Below are 16,552 nucleotides of genomic sequence, written 5' to 3' on the forward strand. Positions count from 1 at the left end.
TCGTAGTTTTCTATCAATGCTGTTAGTGAGCAGACTATTTGTCTGCGAATTCGAATGGCTTGATGTTTTTGATTTATATCTTTCATAAAATCATATTATATAATATGTACGTGCGTGCATGTGTATGTGACATATTATTTCCATTTGTACAGTGGGCATGTAGATCTTTGCGTATCTCTTCATTTCTTCACCACGGTGCATTAACTATTGTTAGGAGTAATGACTTTTTATTGCTACACCCTATAATTGAATGCCATAAGTCCAAATAGGTTTAATTACGATTTTATATATTAATAGTTTGTTTTTTATGTTTAATTTCAATTTTCGACTAATTAACTAATGTATATGTCTTCTTTTAACTTTACAAGTTAGAATCAAAACTTATATATATATATATTTTTAATAATATTGTATGTTAATATATATTAATGTATTATTTATATAACATATATATATTAATAATATATACATACATACATATATATATATATTTCTTATTTTTCCATATCAGTTTCAAATCTACCACGGACAAAATTTAAATCATCGATTTTATTTCGCCAAATGAAACGCCGCTTAAGATCATATTTATAAAATTCCGTAAAGCATAAGGATAGGAAATCGACCAATTATAATCGAGTAATCCCTTTACTCTTGTCCATAAAACTTAAAATGTAATGTCAACAAATTTCATAAGGACGAAATTTTTATGATAAACGTCTTCTTAACAAACAATTATAAGTTATCACAAAGTACGCGCTTTAGTTAAAAGTTAATGTTTATGGTATATATCTTATAAAAATAAATGATCATAATCAATATTGTAATATATTTAATAATTTTGAAAATAAAGCTTTATTAAGAAAAGAAATATAAATATAATATCTAATTAAACATAATTCGTTTTATGGCATGAGATATTTCCTTTTGTTAAATGTAAATAATTCATATATTCATATATTGAAATTTACGTTGATTTTATATCAATGTAAAATTCGCAATTCTATACAAGATTTTTAGTAAATTATAAAAGAGAATCTTATTTATTATTTGGTAAATTACATATGGTAAATTACATTAATATTTTTAGATTAAATTTTTATAAATAGGAGGAAATTTTTTCGCTTTTGCTATTGGTTGAATTTTACATTTTAGACTAATTGTATGTCATAAATTACACGTTTTACATTTTAACTTGCAAAATTCTAACTGCATTTTAACGAGCAAAATTCTTAGAAAATTTTGTCTGCGATGGCTTATGGTCTTAGCAAGTTAAACCTTTACATACGTATCGACGTAAGATATAATATGTAAGGTAAGGCGTAATACGTAAGCGCCATCACGTACAACTATTATATTCGACCAATCACAATCATTGTTGAAGAAATTGTTCAAAAATATATTTCTTATGTATTGAATGCTTCATTTTCGTTTTTGTATTCATTTATCTTTTAGTGAAAGTATACAATGATAACAATATATTTGCAATATTATATATGTTAATATTTCATAATCTAGAATGTAAACTAGTTTTTATAAGTAAACGTATGTTTTTACTACAAAATCGTCAAAGCAATAAATGTCATTTATAATCTCTATATATGATATATTTTATTATTGTTCGGCATTTTTTTCAAACAAATAAGCAAAACAAGTAGTATCTGTTATGATTGTTCATTTTAAAAAATGGAAAACATAATGTCCTTGACATCGAGTTGTATTGATAAAATTTCAAATATCGACTTTAAATATAAAGAGAAAGCATATGGACATAAGACGTAAATAGTCATCCATATGAATTTTTTTACGGTTCGTCTTGCAACTTACATTGAAAAATATAAGGAGGAATAGTCGACTTCGATTGTGGATTTCCTTATATCTTACATATTTATGATTACTGTGTTGTTACAGAAAGTGTGTGTAAAGGTCCTAAGGATTAAAGAAGTCATAATGTATTATAAGATATAATTCGTGTCTTTCAACGCAAATGACGTAAATATAGAGTAACTTTGTTGTTACTTGTACGAAAGATCTGTGCTAACGGTTTTTAAGATGGAGAATCTACTGATTCTATCTGTAGAATATAAAGAACAATTAGAAATAGGCGACGAGCTTGAACGTTCGCGAAAAAAAGGTGAATTAACAAATGCCTTCAAATATTTTAACATTTTGCCGCAGGCAGGAGGTTTCTTTAACAGAAACATTTTCTGACGAAATATATTTCATATTTGCAGCTATGGAAGAAATAATCTGTAAAAACATTATCAACATCATGAGAGTCTGGTAAATTGTTATGAAAAATGATTTTGTACTGTTTGATGAAAGTGATTCAGAAGGAATTTACAAAGAGGTATGTTAAAGTTATTCCGTTATTGACAATAAAATAAGTTTTTTTTACAATGTTAGCTCGTTTTTCGTAGTTTTTTTTTTTGCAATTTTGTTTACATTTGTAAGTACAAACTACAGAAGATGAAGATCATGAATCTTTATTTTATAAGCATATTTCTTTGGTATACAAAGGACAAGAATCGTTGCTCTTGTCGAAGATTATCAGAAGAGATCTTTAGTAATTATCCATAAGAAAAGGAAGCATTGAATAGAAAAAAATATCTCAAATAAGAAAGAATGTAAAGAATAGTGGAATGTACTATGGTAAATGATTGCATATTGATACAAATATTTTCAATCTTTCAAAGAAGCTGGTAAGCTTATTGTTTTATCTATCTAAAAAAATAAACAAAGATCTATTTCTAAAAATATGTACAATTTATTGACTTTTAATTTTTGATGATGATTAATCGAATACTTTAACAATAAGCAATGATAGCAGAATAAATAAAACAAAACTAAAAAAAGTTTTAATGCAGAGATTTTTTGTATATAATAATAATAATAATAGTAGTATTGAATGAAATAATAAAAACTGTTCTGAAATGGAACACAAGATCTTCAAACTTGTGCTGCATTTAACTTGCTGGGATATACAGAAATTTGGCAAATGATTTATTACTGTATTAATAAAGCTGTATGGCACAATTTAAACAGCAATTTCTTTTCCATAACTGAGTATTACATTATCTTTAAATAGCATTTGATATATCTTTATCAATATTACATTCTTTATTTTTCCACTGATTAAATCAAACCTAGAAGTTTTGTTTGTTTTGATTTTTGAGACAAATTGTTGTTTGTATTTTATAATGTTATATATTTTACTGTTTTTGTTTATTTTTTGAGTGATCTTGTCTGTTATTGCATATCTCAATGTGGTAATATGTCAGTAAAAGATTTGATAGAAATATTTTACAAATGTTGTATCTTCTTCCAATTAAGTTTTAATTGAGGATCCATTTGGTTTTCTTATTGCTAGTGTTGACATTATTGGTTTCATCTTTCCGATGTTTTCCAAACGAAGTGTGTATTTTCATTTGACATCAGGAGAGATATTTATTCATTTCTTTAGTGCAATGTTCCTGTATGTTATTTAATATCTTTGGTGACTTTATCCAGCTGATATTTATTATAAGTTATTTTATGTTTTTGCCACTGTGCTTGTAATTTTCTTTTTTATTTTACTTTTTCTAAAATATGGTCTGGATAGAAATAATTGGATTTTCTCTTTTCGATTGTATTGGTAGGTGTCCAAGCTGTTTCCTCAATGATTTGTATAATGAGATAATTTATTGTGTTTTCTACATGATTTGGAGTTTTGAGTAGAATTTTGTAATTCAGTATTTCATTGATTATTGCTTGAAACTGTCCTCGATTTGTGATATTGTTATAGACTGGTGATGTGTTCTATTAAAGCTGGACATTGCAAATAATTTATAACTATAATCGCCTCAGAACTAAATGATAATTTAAAAAGTGATTCTATTTAGATCTTTAATTATGGTAAGATCTATTAAATTCAATGTTTTTCTTTTGCTGTTATTTTGCAGTATGTAGGTTTGTTTGTGATAGCAATGATAGCTTTTCTGTGGTATACACATATATGTAATACTATATTGCCAGCCTCCATAAGTGGAATGTTCAACATTGAAAGTGAAACAGAAGAATTTAAATTTTTAAAAATATATTAAATTAATGTTTTTTATCTAAATTAATTATTTTAATAAGTGTTTATCTTGTTTTAATTAATGTTTTAGCCACTTTTAAGACGGAAGTTCTCACTTTCTCTCATTGATAAAACAGATGGCATTTGTAAATACAATTATAGATAAACTTTGAAAGTGGTATCTCTCAAGCAATGTTCAGCAGATCTTTACATTTTTATATGAAATGTAGAGATTAATTAATTTATTTGAAGTATCTTATTATAATATGTAATCCATATTCACGAATAAGTTGTAGACTTATTTTTAATCAACAAACTTCAACACAAAATATACATTTTATAATTGTTACAGTTTCATAATAATTAGTTATAGCAAATAGAATAGAGCACAGTATATTTTCTTATACAATAGCAAACAGTACATATACACGAAAATACATGTATTAAAATAATCATAATGTACACATTATTTTGTCCTGGCACATTATAAGCTTATATACTTATTTCTAACTTATATGACAATAATTAGGACCTCGCTTTTATAAAATTTTCAGATTAGTACTTAATAATATGTAGATTTTTTTCTCGTAATAGTGCCGACTTAAAAATCATTTGATTGATACATTTATATATTATATAAAAGCTGTATGTACAATAAACACTGCACGCAATATATATAATCTAATAACATAATGAATAATTTTCTCATAGGAAAAATTCATTATAATTATCAACATTCCATTAATTTGGTACTTCTACACCACTATCAATGAAGTCTATTAGATGATGTAATGATTTTTCAGGAAAATTTCTGCAATAAAAAATAAATATGATTTAAATAATTGTTAGAATTTACATTTTCACATGCTATATATAATATTCTTTACCTAAACGTTGTGTTTAATGAGAGCAAGACTCTAGGAATGGATATGTTTGAATAGTTCTTTCTTTGTGCTTTTACTATTAGATTAGCAACCTCTTTCGGTGGAAGCATCGCCAAGATGTTCGAGAACCTGCAAAATCGGCAAAGCATAAGAAATGTTAAGTACCCTGAAAACAATTTCATTCATTAATGTCTACTTTAAATAATAAAATCTATTCCATAAATTGATATAACCTACCGCCCTGAGTCCAACAATCCAATCTGCATGTGAAGATAATAAGATATAAATTTTATAATATGATATAAATATTATATGATATTATTTTTTATATGTCAATCTTTTTCGAGTTATTATTTATTACAATTTCTTACTTTATTTTAGGTTTCTTACAGAGACCAGTGTCCACCATGTACGGATAAATAGTTGTAAAGTTTATGTTCAAGTTCTTTCCTTTAGAGTATTCTCGAAGCTCTTCGCTGAGAGCTTCCATAAAACCTGCACAATATGAAATAAAATTTAATGTATCTATTATCACAATAAATCCTCATTTTTGTAGATATTCGATTCTCTCGTGTTACCTCGAACTGCAAATTTTGATGCACAATATGGTACCAAGTTAGTCAGTCCAATTATACCTGCCATCGAGGAAAGTGCCACTATATGACCATGATTTTTTGTAATCATGCTTGGTAAAAAGGCTTGCAATACCTGAAAAACGAATGAAATGTATAATTTCAATTGATATTTCGAATCGATCGAAATATTAAGAATTTACCCAAAAATGAGCCAAGACATTGACGTCAAATATTTTTCTAATTTCTTCCGGTGTATAATCCAAAAATGAATGGCAAGGCATTATACCGGCATTGTTAATTAGTATTGTAACATTTCCTACTTCTTGTTTAACCCTTTCGGCGACTTTTAATACTTCTTCTCTATCCGTGACGTCGCACCTGCAGAAAAAAAAGAAAATAGATGTTGTAATCGTAATAATATACAAAGATTATACAAGATTATAATATACAAAAAGATAAGAGTATACAAAGATTATTTTTCAAATAATTTTATTTAATTTGAAACAATTTGCATACTTGTAAGCATAAGCAGATGTTCCACCCATTTTTTTAATTTCTGCTACTGTCTCTTGATTCATTTCTTGATTCAGATCCCAACACACTACTGTAGCTCCCAAAGAGGCGTATTTAAGAGCAAGTTCCTTTCCAATTCCATGACCAGTCCCAGTAATCTGTTATAAAAATATTTTTCTTATACAAACATCTTTTCGATATAAATCGATACAAGAATTTTTGCTACTTACCAAAACAATTTCACCTGTGACGTCTTTCTCTTTCGTAGGTACGAACAATTTATATATAGCTTCACCGATGCAATAAAGAATTTTCAAGAGCATCAGGAGCACATCCACTATGACCAATGCACCTGTATACACTTGAGCCATATCTGCTATAATAGTAATCTAAAAAAATAATTATTCAAGAAATATGAATTTCGTAATGTAAGAAACATGTTCTTTGTATTGTTATGTAGTTTGTACATCAAAAGTATATTTCGACTAATGTTTTCATGCGTACTATATATTTTTTTGTAACGTGTGCAAGTAGTACTTTATCCTTCGACAAATTTTAATACAAAGGCGCTAAACTTAGAGTTTATTGCACTAAATACTACAGTTTACTATTGTCAACAAGAATGTTTACAATTGTGATTATACAATTAATTATTTAGATTTTGGTGAATCTTAGGTTTGGGCGAATTTATTTATCGCAATCATTGATTGATGCTTATACAATTGATCCTTAGTGAATCTTAGATGCTATTTCGTTCGTAATTTTCGTCAGATTCTTCTCAACTCACTGCTTAGATCCTTAAATTGCTGCGAATTTAGTTTTTGCAATCTTTGGTGAATCCTGGTTTCCGGCGATTGATTTTGATGAATCTTAAATTCTATTTAGTTCCTAGTTTGTATTAAATTTTTCTCTCGATTCACAATCTAATAAGTGAAAAATATAAGAGAAGAATAAAATTAATGAAACTAATAAATAATTTAAATTAATTGTAATTTTTAACTAAATCTCTTTTAAATTATTATTTTATTTGTAATAAAATTATTAGTTTGCAAGATCGAAGAAACTATTCAATCAAGAGAACTATTTAAAAAAAAAAAAAAAAAAAAAGGAGAAAGCTACAAAATGTATAAGAACAGTTAAAAGAAAGAAAGGAAAGGAGTGATCTTTGATTTGTCGAAGTTATGTTCGGATCGTTTATTTCGAGTATATTGAAACAATTTTCTTGATTTACGACTAAATTAAATAGTTATATAAACATTTTTCATTCTCATTCTATTCCGATTTTAACTATGTCTACATCGTGTATTTGCTTAAGAATATGGAATATGAAATTGTGAAAGTTCCGATTTTGTTCGTTTCGTCCAAGAAAAGATATAAATCCTTAAGCATTTGATTTAGCATCGAAAGCATCGGTGGAGTAAACGGTGACGTTATATAAAATTATTCCGATGAAGACTGTGCACAGAGTAGTAGGCTTTCAATTTCACTGTTGCGAAATACTATCAGTATTACCGAAATACGTATACCTTGTTAACTCACTTACTTCGTATGTATATACATATACGAAAGCTTACGAAATATACATTATCAACAATAGAAAGAAAGAAAAAATGCAAAAAGATTTTTTTTCTTCTCAATATTGATTTTCTTCACAGTTTAGTGTTCTAATTCGTTTTGACTTATTTTTGATTATTCAAATTTTTAGCAATAAATAAGATCCAGTTTATTTATATAATTATATACAATTATTATTCCTTCTATGAAAACTTATTTCTTTATTTAGGCGCAATAAAAATATTAACGAATATAAATATCGTACGGATGAAAATTCAAAAGCATTTAAAATAACTTTTCTATGTATCTCCGCAAGAATATTATAGTTTTCATATTTTCTTATATGTCCTTATTTATTGAATGCTAATCTTTTTTTTTTTTTTAATAGATGATTAATTTTCTCTTATAGTAAAAGTAGTTCTTTGAGTTAAATATTCCTACAAGTACATATTAAAAATAATTCTTCTCTTCATGAGGTAAAAATAATTATATATGAAATAACATACTTATTTGCATTCATTTGTTTCTTTATATAACCGATAGCAATGACATATATGAAATATAGAACGAATAATGACAGACCATAGGTTAACAAAAAGATAGAGTACTAATATTAAAAAAGGAGAATAAGTAATATTAAGCACGCTAATAGCACGTTCTAACAGCATTTTTGGTTCAACAGTAGATAATAAAAATGAAACATTACGTGTACGTGACAAAATAGCAAATACGATACCATACATTAAGACAGTAAATAATCTATTATTATTTTATATCTTATCAATATCACGAATAATGGATCGCTTAAATTCAGAAATAAAATTCGTGTAAAAAAGATTATAACGCATGTATATTGACTTTAAATCATTATAGATATAATATGATAGTGCGAAAGAATTATATAAATAAAAAAATGATTAAGATAATAAATCGATAAAAAACATACAATTTGATTTTTAGGAAAAGATAAAATACAAAGAGAAAAATTAAAAATTCGATAAAATAATTTTTGTATAAATATTTTATGTGTAGGTAAATACCATGAAACTTTATCGATCAATTGTGTTTATTGTATTTTTACTTACATGAATTTTACTAGTCGTGCGAGATCACTAACTAAAAAAGAAAAATAAACAAAAAATAAAATTTAAAATTAAAAACTTACTCGGTTGTAAAAAACAAATCCTATTTTAAATTTGGCTTCTTATTTTGAATTGTTGATAATGACGTTGATCAGTAATCGCCGCGGAAAGAAAATCAATGTGGGAAGCGTGAAGAATCGCAACTAATACCGTTCGCGTTTAGATAGCAACTAAGCTGACTGCTTGGGTATAATGCTTCTTCGATCACTACAAAAGCAACGATCTCGTATTTTAAGATTCTTGCCAATAATACTTCTTTCTCTCTCTCTCTTTGTCCATTTCTCTTACTTTCTTTCTCCCTTACTTTTTCTTTCTCTCTCTCTCTTTCTTTTTGTCTATCTCTCTTACTTTCTTTCTCCCTTGCTTTTTCTTTCTCTCTCTCTCTTTCTCTTTCTCCCCTCCCTCCCTCTCTCTCTCTCTCTCTTTCTTTTTGTCTATCTCTCTTACTTTCTTTCTCCCTTGCTTTTTCTTTCTCTCTCTCTCTTTCTCTTTCTCCCCTCTCTCCCTCTCTCTCTCTTCTTCTTCTTTTCCATACTATAGGAATATACAATCGTACGATATTGCGAGTGATATATGAATAGTATGTATACTGCAGACATGAATGTATTATGATGAAGTGGTCTTTCTTCATATAGTTAAATTTTTCTTTCTGCATCTTATGTTATTTTTTCGATTTTATTCCACAATACTAAATAAAAATGTGTCATTAATGTCTGTATATAATGAATGTCTGTATCTAATGACGCTTATCTAATAAAAATAAATCGTTCTTTATTGTTATGGTTATTTATAATTAATGAATTATTTATAATTAATAACTTTATCTGTGAAAGAGAGAGAGAGAGAGAGAAAGAGAGAGAGAGAGAAAGAGAGAGAGAGAGAGAGAGAGAGAGAGAAAGAGAGAAAGAGAGAGATAAATGATACCCTCAAAATTAAATTGTTTATAGTAATAAACAATTATAAAGTATTATAATAATTTCACATAATAGATATTTAATATCTATTTATATTTCTCTCTTTTAATGAAATTAAATCTTTCCATTTACTCTGGAAATTTTTACATTGGAAAACATTTATTTTTTAACAAATAAATTAATAATCGCAGATGTACATACTATTGGCATGTCTACTATAGACATTGAACTATAACCCTTTCTGCCATGTGCTATACACATGATATATCATATATCATCTATGCTAGATTGTGAATAGTTGCTGACACCACTTCCGTGTATGATCAAAATCAACTTGTATCTCGAAAGCAATAGTTTCTACATGCCCGTCTAAATCGATATCAAAAGAAGAACTTTTGATTTTGAAATATAATAATAATCAAATTCGAATCTTGATAACTTAATCCTAAATTAGTGGAGAGATTGATAGTTGAGATAATACTTGACTTCATTCGTTTCGATATCGATATAATAACTTAGGAGTTATTCTTCAAATTTAATTTCATATTATAAAAATAAATCACGCGTTAATCGTAACTGATAATCTAAAACTAAGTAAAATCTAAAAAATGAATAACTTTGTTTGTTTCCAAAGAAATTGTGAATTATATTTTTTGAAATTAATTGAATTATCATTAAAAAGAAATGTATCGTATATTATATTACTGAATTTCCGTGTGTATAACGTAATAATGCCTTCATCATAATGAAAAATAAGCAGTTTTGAATTATACAAGATATATAATGGCGTGCAAATACAATGTTTTAAAGTATTCAAGAGATCAGAAATAGCAGAGACTTTTACCTAAACATAAAATACTATAAAATATACGTAAATCATAAAATACCGTAAAAAATGTACGAAAATAACAATGTGCTTGTTATTCATTTTCTTATCCTTTTTTATTACAAGTTTCATGATATTTGTAAGAAAAGATTTAAAATTGTTATTATTTTGTTATTAGTATTATATTAATAAAGTTATATCTAAACCGAAACAAAAATAATAAATTAATCCATAAACTTCATAAAGCTATACAAATTTCACGAAATGAATCCTTTAGGCATCATATCACTAGTCTGTCGATCTAACAATTAATCTGATGATCACACAATTTGGAAGAGCACAAAGTGATTCAAAAGATCAACAAAATCAATTTTCCCAATAAGAAAAAATGATGGCAATTAGGCAAAAATTGATTAAAAAACTCGTTGTCTTTGCAAAATACTTTGCAAAAGTATTTGCACCACTTTCAGTTCATAACATCACTTCATTCAGCTAACCAAGCTGTAGTAAGGCCTTTTTGGTAGTTCTTCTCAACTGATATTGTCGCTGAAAGCCTTCTCATCAGTTGAAATAAAAAAAGAAATATTTGACATCGAGCTATATAAAGCATCTGGTTACAAATTAATAATACGGAAAATTTTGAAGCATCTTCCCAGGAAAGCCTTAATACTATTAACAACTATTTATGATAGCATAACACGACTATATTACTATTCTATACAATGGAAATTAGTTCAAATAATTATGATTCTTAAACTCGATAAATTCGTACCAAATAATAAGCTTACTGCCTATAATGTTGAAAATATTTGAAAAACTATTGTTTAAAAGGATTAAAGTCAGCAGTTTTATGGCCAATTTAATCCCTGATCATCAATTAGAGAAAAAAAACCATATATTACACACTAGTGTCATAAAATTTTTAATTTCCTCTTGAAATACCTGAAAGGGAGAAAAATATGTATCGTTGTATTTTTAGATGTTCAGCAAGTCTTTTATAATGTGTGGCATAACGAATTATTATACAAAATTAAAACGAATCTCTTCGATCAATTTATACTTATTACTCAAATTATATCTTGTAGATAAATATTTTCAGATTAATGATATTATGGAATTGAATTTGTAATTGATCCTTCAAATCCTAGAGTTGATTCTTCCAGTCGAAATCCCTGCGAGTTATGACAAATGCTCCATAAAATATTTCTAACCAGGCACTTCACGATCTTAAGATATTCTTTATCAAGACCATAATTGAATCTCATTATCAGACCTCAGTAAAAAACAGAAAGCAAGATACAAATCATGGTAAGCAAAAATAAAATTAGAAATCGGAGCAAATCAGAGAAAAATTAAAAGAAGATTCAAGAAAAATTCACTAAAGAACCTAGCCAAATAATTATTAACGCTTGAAAACATTTGGTCCTGTTCTTTGCCATTATCATTAGGAATAATTCTTTCCTTTCAGTTTACCGTGAGGATATTTTAAAAAGAACATTTTAACATTTTTGGATAAAAAAAGAAAAAGTTTTTAAAAATTGCATTCGATAGCTAAAGTGGTTTAGAAATGTCATCAACATAAGTTAGTATCAAAAGATTGTTTTCATTTTTTAAATAAAATAATCATTTAGATTAAGGTATAATTAAAATATGATAGGTACTATCACACTATTAAGATATAATTTATCTGACGATGTCGTAACATAACAATATATTAATACTTAGGACTAACAAACATAAATTTATTATGTCAGTTTTGCTATTAAAATATATATTTTATATATTAGCATTTTTGTTAAATATATGTTTATTATATACAGAAACAAAATCATATCTTAATTTTAAGCTATCGTGTCTACGGTAGAAAAACTGAAAAAATACTGATATTTATTTCGATTTTCAATAATATATCGACAAACGATATATTATTGAATTTCGACATTATTTCAGCTTCGAAAATAACGATTGATAAAAATTACTGCGCAAAATACCGGTATTAAGACCTTGGGAAATAGTAACGTGCATTCATCAATTGGTTCGTGTCACGAACTTATTTAAACTCTTATTTAACTTCATATGCTGATCTTAGATAAAATTGTATATAGGTAGGTATTATTGGAATTTTGTATATTTTATTTCACTTCAACGAACTTCCTTTCAGAAGCAAATATACTGCATAATCCTTAGGGTAAAAATATTTACGAAACAGGTCATAAAATCATCGATATCATAAAAACGAAAGAGTTTTTAAATTTCTTTTCTTTGAAAAAGATAAGAAATTTAACGACAAAAGATTTTCTGGAAATTATACTTGTTTATTGAACATTTTTCAAAAAAAAGCGTGTAGATAAAAAGCGTACGAAGCGATATATCGCACTTTGAAATAAATGTTTTAATAAGCAAGGAAAAAGGAATTATTATAAGAAGATTAGAAACTAACAACAATTACGTAATTCACACTCTACAGAAATAAAAGTAAGCAGGATCATATCTGTGATATCAGCACCGAATAAACTTGAAATTGAATTAATGATGAATATAAATTATAATATCTACGATTGGATCTATATTCAAGATATTGAAAATAGCACGAAGAAATGGAATTAAAGCGATCATTTTTATTGTCATTATAACACCAATGTCGTTTGTATGTTATTTAAGAAATTCTAAAGTACAAATTTTATGTTTCACGAGAAGGAGTAATAGCATTTTTGTTGCATCCATATTTATGTACACGCAAGAACGCATTACGTGTGCATGTGCGATGTGTACTTACAAGTAATGCACAATACATATGAATAAAGTATTTCTCTCATAAGAAGCGTGACAGAAAAAGCAAACAACTCGCACGTCTACATATACATATGTCTTTATATAGCTTATAGCGAGTGTACAATCACTTTCGTCCGAAGCGTGCGATGAGATGCAGGCTTCCCGCTGCAAATGTTCTTTTCTACGTTGCATACGGGGTACATCTCGTTTCGTTAGATCGTTATTCCACTCACGAAACTTCGTTTCGGAACTAGCTCACGCTCCAACCATGATCGTTGAGTCGCGATCGTTGGTTTAATCGAAGGAAAGTTGTCTTTTCCCTTTCTTCTTCTATCGAATTAGATTATATTTTTTTCTGTCATTTATCTTTTCTATCTCACAATACGTTCGATTTATACGTGAATTATATATAAATAACTTTTGAAAAAGAAATAAATAACTTTTTAAAAGTCATATCGAATTTTTCGATATCTTATTACTCTAGACCAAGTACGTTTTAATCGTGATCCTTGCAAGGTCGAGGAATTAAGAAGCAAACAACGAGATTTATGCAGTAATATTATTCTCTGCAGAGTAATTATGATTTTGGATCATTTAAATCTATTGATCGAAGAAAATGTACGTATTGTCACGTATTTCATTTACCTCTTAAAAAATAATAAATAAATCATTTTTTGTTTCTTTTCGCTTTTATCAAAAAAACATTATATATCCCAATTCTTCATTTTACAAATCATTAATGCATTCACAGTTTCTTGTTTTCATTCATTAGACTGTAATCAATCGTAATCAAAATAGATATCAGAAATTTATGTTCACCGATCAGAAATCTTCCTAGTCAACAAATTAAATATATATTCAGAATATTACAAAAATAAAAATTATTTATTTGGCGAAATATTTGAACAATCGATACTTTTTGATTGTTAACAAAAAAAAATGAAAGTTTTATTGCGTTTAGCCAATATATAGAACCTTCATTATACGAACACACATTATCTGAATATCCTAATGTCCAAATATTCTATTAGCAGAACATTCTATTATCCGCTCTATACACTATCTCTAATCACAATAATGTAAACAGACGCCTGTCCTTAACACAACAGTAGAAATAAAATTTAATTCAAAATTGTTCAGATGGTATGTAGTACAATGACATCGAAATGTGTAGTGCTAACTATTAAACCGAAAGTAGAAATACTTAAGAAATTAGAAAGCGACATTGCGATATTGCATAAAATATCAGAATGAGGAGAATGCGATAACATTAACGTCACAGAGCGGCCCAAAATATAAAACAATTGATTTAAAAAAGTCTATATTCCATTATCCGAAAATTTCCTTATTAGAACGATCTTGTATCCCTATTAATTCAAATAATAGAATTTTTAACGTATAATAAATATCTAACGAAATCGTTCTTGTAATAAAAACTAATAACTGTAATTAAAAACTGAACTTACACATCTATGAGTAGCCTTTGACCTGTAAAAATATATGTATGCATCACGGAAATTTGAAATTAATTAAATAAATTATCGATGTACAAATATTTAAAGTGAGCTAATACGAAAAAATGTATAAGATATGTAAATTAGAAATATTTTAGAAGTTTGAAACGATTTTATCTTTATACAAATATACTTCTTCAATTAACAAATATACATTTCGAAAGAAATAATTACTTATCGTGTGGAGTTAGCAAATATCAATTAGCATAATTAAAATATATTTATATTTTATTAGCATAATAAAAATATCTTGCAAAGTAAGATAGAAAAGGAAAAGAAATCATAAATGAGAAAACATACCCTATTCGGAGTCTGTTCTGAATATATCGAACAGTTGGAGCAGCGAACGAGAACAGTCGAACTGATTCAAGACAGGATGTGGTTAGAGTTGAAATATAGACGCCTACATATACTTCGTGCGATGCACACAGCCTGCGTTGCCTAGTTTAAATGATCATATAGATGTTATGTATATCTATATGATTTACGTATATTTATATAAAAAAAGAAAAGTTTGTTTTATTTATGTTTAAATGTAATTTATTCGAAAAATTTTTTTTATATCAATTTTGACCTATTTGTTCAATAATTTTTATATTTTTTCTCTAGAAAATAATAGTTTAATAATAAATAGTTAAACTTCGAATAAAGGCGCGCATTTTAATTACACGTATGAGAAAATGATCAAATATAATTGGATCAATTCCCTTATCTTTTTTTTTTTTTTTTTTTTTTTTTTTTTTAGATATTATAATCTTACTCCAAGAAATTGTCAAATTCATTTTACTTTCAAATTATTTTTTTGTTTTATAATTTAACGATTGTACACGCATAAAAAAAAAGAATTCTTGACGTATAAGTATATCGTATATCGTATGAACCATACCAGTTCATCGGTACAGTGTAATTTATTTAGATAAAGGTCGATAACACTCGATAGGTACGTGGATGATATACACGTTTTGAAATTCAGAGTGGAAATCCATGGATTTATCGTCACTACGATCTACAGTCTAACAAAAGGTACATCTATTTTTGATTTAACTTATACTCTCGTGAATTTATAAAGTGATTTTACTCTTACTTTTATTTAATATATACGGTTAATATTTTCCTTCAAATACTTTCATAGAATTTCTTCTATTATCGATAAAATTAAATGATTTTAAATATGTGAAAAGAAAATTTTTAAATATCGTATGAAAAAATTTAATTGTACAAATGTAGATACCTTGCTTTAATTCATTATTGTTTTTTTTTCCTGTATCATCCGTACGTAAGATATCTCAAAGAAACATTTTATTGCACAATAAAGTTTAAGATAAATTTAAAAAGGAAGGAAAGTAAAGGAAGACATAAGCATTTGCTTGCTATAAGAAGCAATAGTCCATTGACCATTTCCAAGTGTTTTCTATGAATAGTAAAATCGATATGTACATAGGTAGAGTTCACGAACCCTTGTCTATGGCAACCACAAAAGCTTCGATCTTCTAAACCTGATTCTCAATGATGATTTCATAGAAACTCCTATCTGGAATAAAATATAACTATATAAGATCCGTATTAATTATTCATATAAATCATTTGTTCGCGAATTTTTAGCATTTTTTAATTTCCTCCAACAAGTGTACAATTTTTACACCATATATGTTATTATAGAAATTATATACAACACATAAGTATGTTTTTTGCAATGTAAAACATGTGTGAAATATTTTAAATTAGATAATAAATTTATTCTCCCGCCAAATTGTTTGAACATCATTATAGCCATCTTTAACGATCCAAAATCCCCAAATACTTG

At 26.9% G+C, this 16,552-nt stretch overlaps 1 protein-coding gene and 1 long non-coding RNA gene across 5 annotated transcripts; one reads left to right on the forward strand and one right to left on the reverse strand.

Moving 5' to 3' along the window:
- The first annotated feature begins 1,395 nt into the window (after window positions 1-1,395).
- Window positions 1,396-5,497, forward strand: LOC127062440 (uncharacterized). 3 transcript variants are annotated; one of them, XR_007781202.1, is made up of 5 exons: window positions 1,550-1,806; window positions 1,909-2,131; window positions 2,232-2,347; window positions 5,022-5,094; window positions 5,320-5,497. It is a non-coding gene; the product is annotated as an uncharacterized LOC127062440 (long non-coding RNA). The 3 variants fall into 3 exon arrangements; XR_007781224.1 differs by lacking the exon at window positions 1,550-1,806 and adding an exon at window positions 1,396-1,542 and having other exon boundaries at window positions 5,022-5,497; XR_007781173.1 differs by having other exon boundaries at window positions 5,022-5,497.
- Window positions 4,432-6,398, reverse strand: LOC127061695 (short-chain dehydrogenase/reductase family 16C member 6-like). Of its 2 annotated transcripts, XR_007781113.1 has the most exons (8): window positions 6,257-6,398; window positions 6,030-6,184; window positions 5,714-5,891; window positions 5,517-5,646; window positions 5,310-5,433; window positions 5,176-5,198; window positions 4,942-5,067; window positions 4,432-4,865 (listed from the first exon to the last, which is right to left on the reverse strand). XR_007781113.1 is itself a non-coding variant. In XM_050989371.1 (7 exons), exons 1-7 carry the CDS (start codon window positions 6,395-6,397, stop codon window positions 4,796-4,798), a joined length of 924 nt encoding a protein of 307 aa, XP_050845328.1. In that variant the 5' UTR covers window position 6,398; the 3' UTR covers window positions 4,432-4,795. The 2 variants fall into 2 exon arrangements, 1 of the variants encoding a protein (XP_050845328.1); XM_050989371.1 differs by lacking the exon at window positions 5,176-5,198.
- Window positions 6,399-16,552: the final 10,154 nt, after the last annotated feature.

This window comes from Vespula vulgaris, chromosome 1 (assembly GCF_905475345.1).
Source record: "Vespula vulgaris chromosome 1, iyVesVulg1.1, whole genome shotgun sequence".
Lineage (NCBI taxonomy): Eukaryota > Metazoa > Arthropoda > Insecta > Hymenoptera > Vespidae > Vespula > Vespula vulgaris.

Excerpts from the sequence above, each read along its gene's own strand:
- LOC127061695 (XM_050989371.1), bottom strand. The coding sequence starts at position 6,397 with ATGGCTCAAGTGTATACAGGTGCATTGGTCATAGTGGATGTGCTCCTG. Across the intron at positions 6,185-6,256 it reads TCACAGGTGAAATTGTTTTG|ATTACTGGGACTGGTCATGG; the intron begins GTAAGTAGCAAA and ends TTTTTATAACAG. Across the intron at positions 5,068-5,309 it reads TGTAAGAAACCTAAAATAAA|GTTCTCGAACATCTTGGCGA; the intron begins GTAAGAAATTGT and ends CCGATTTTGCAG.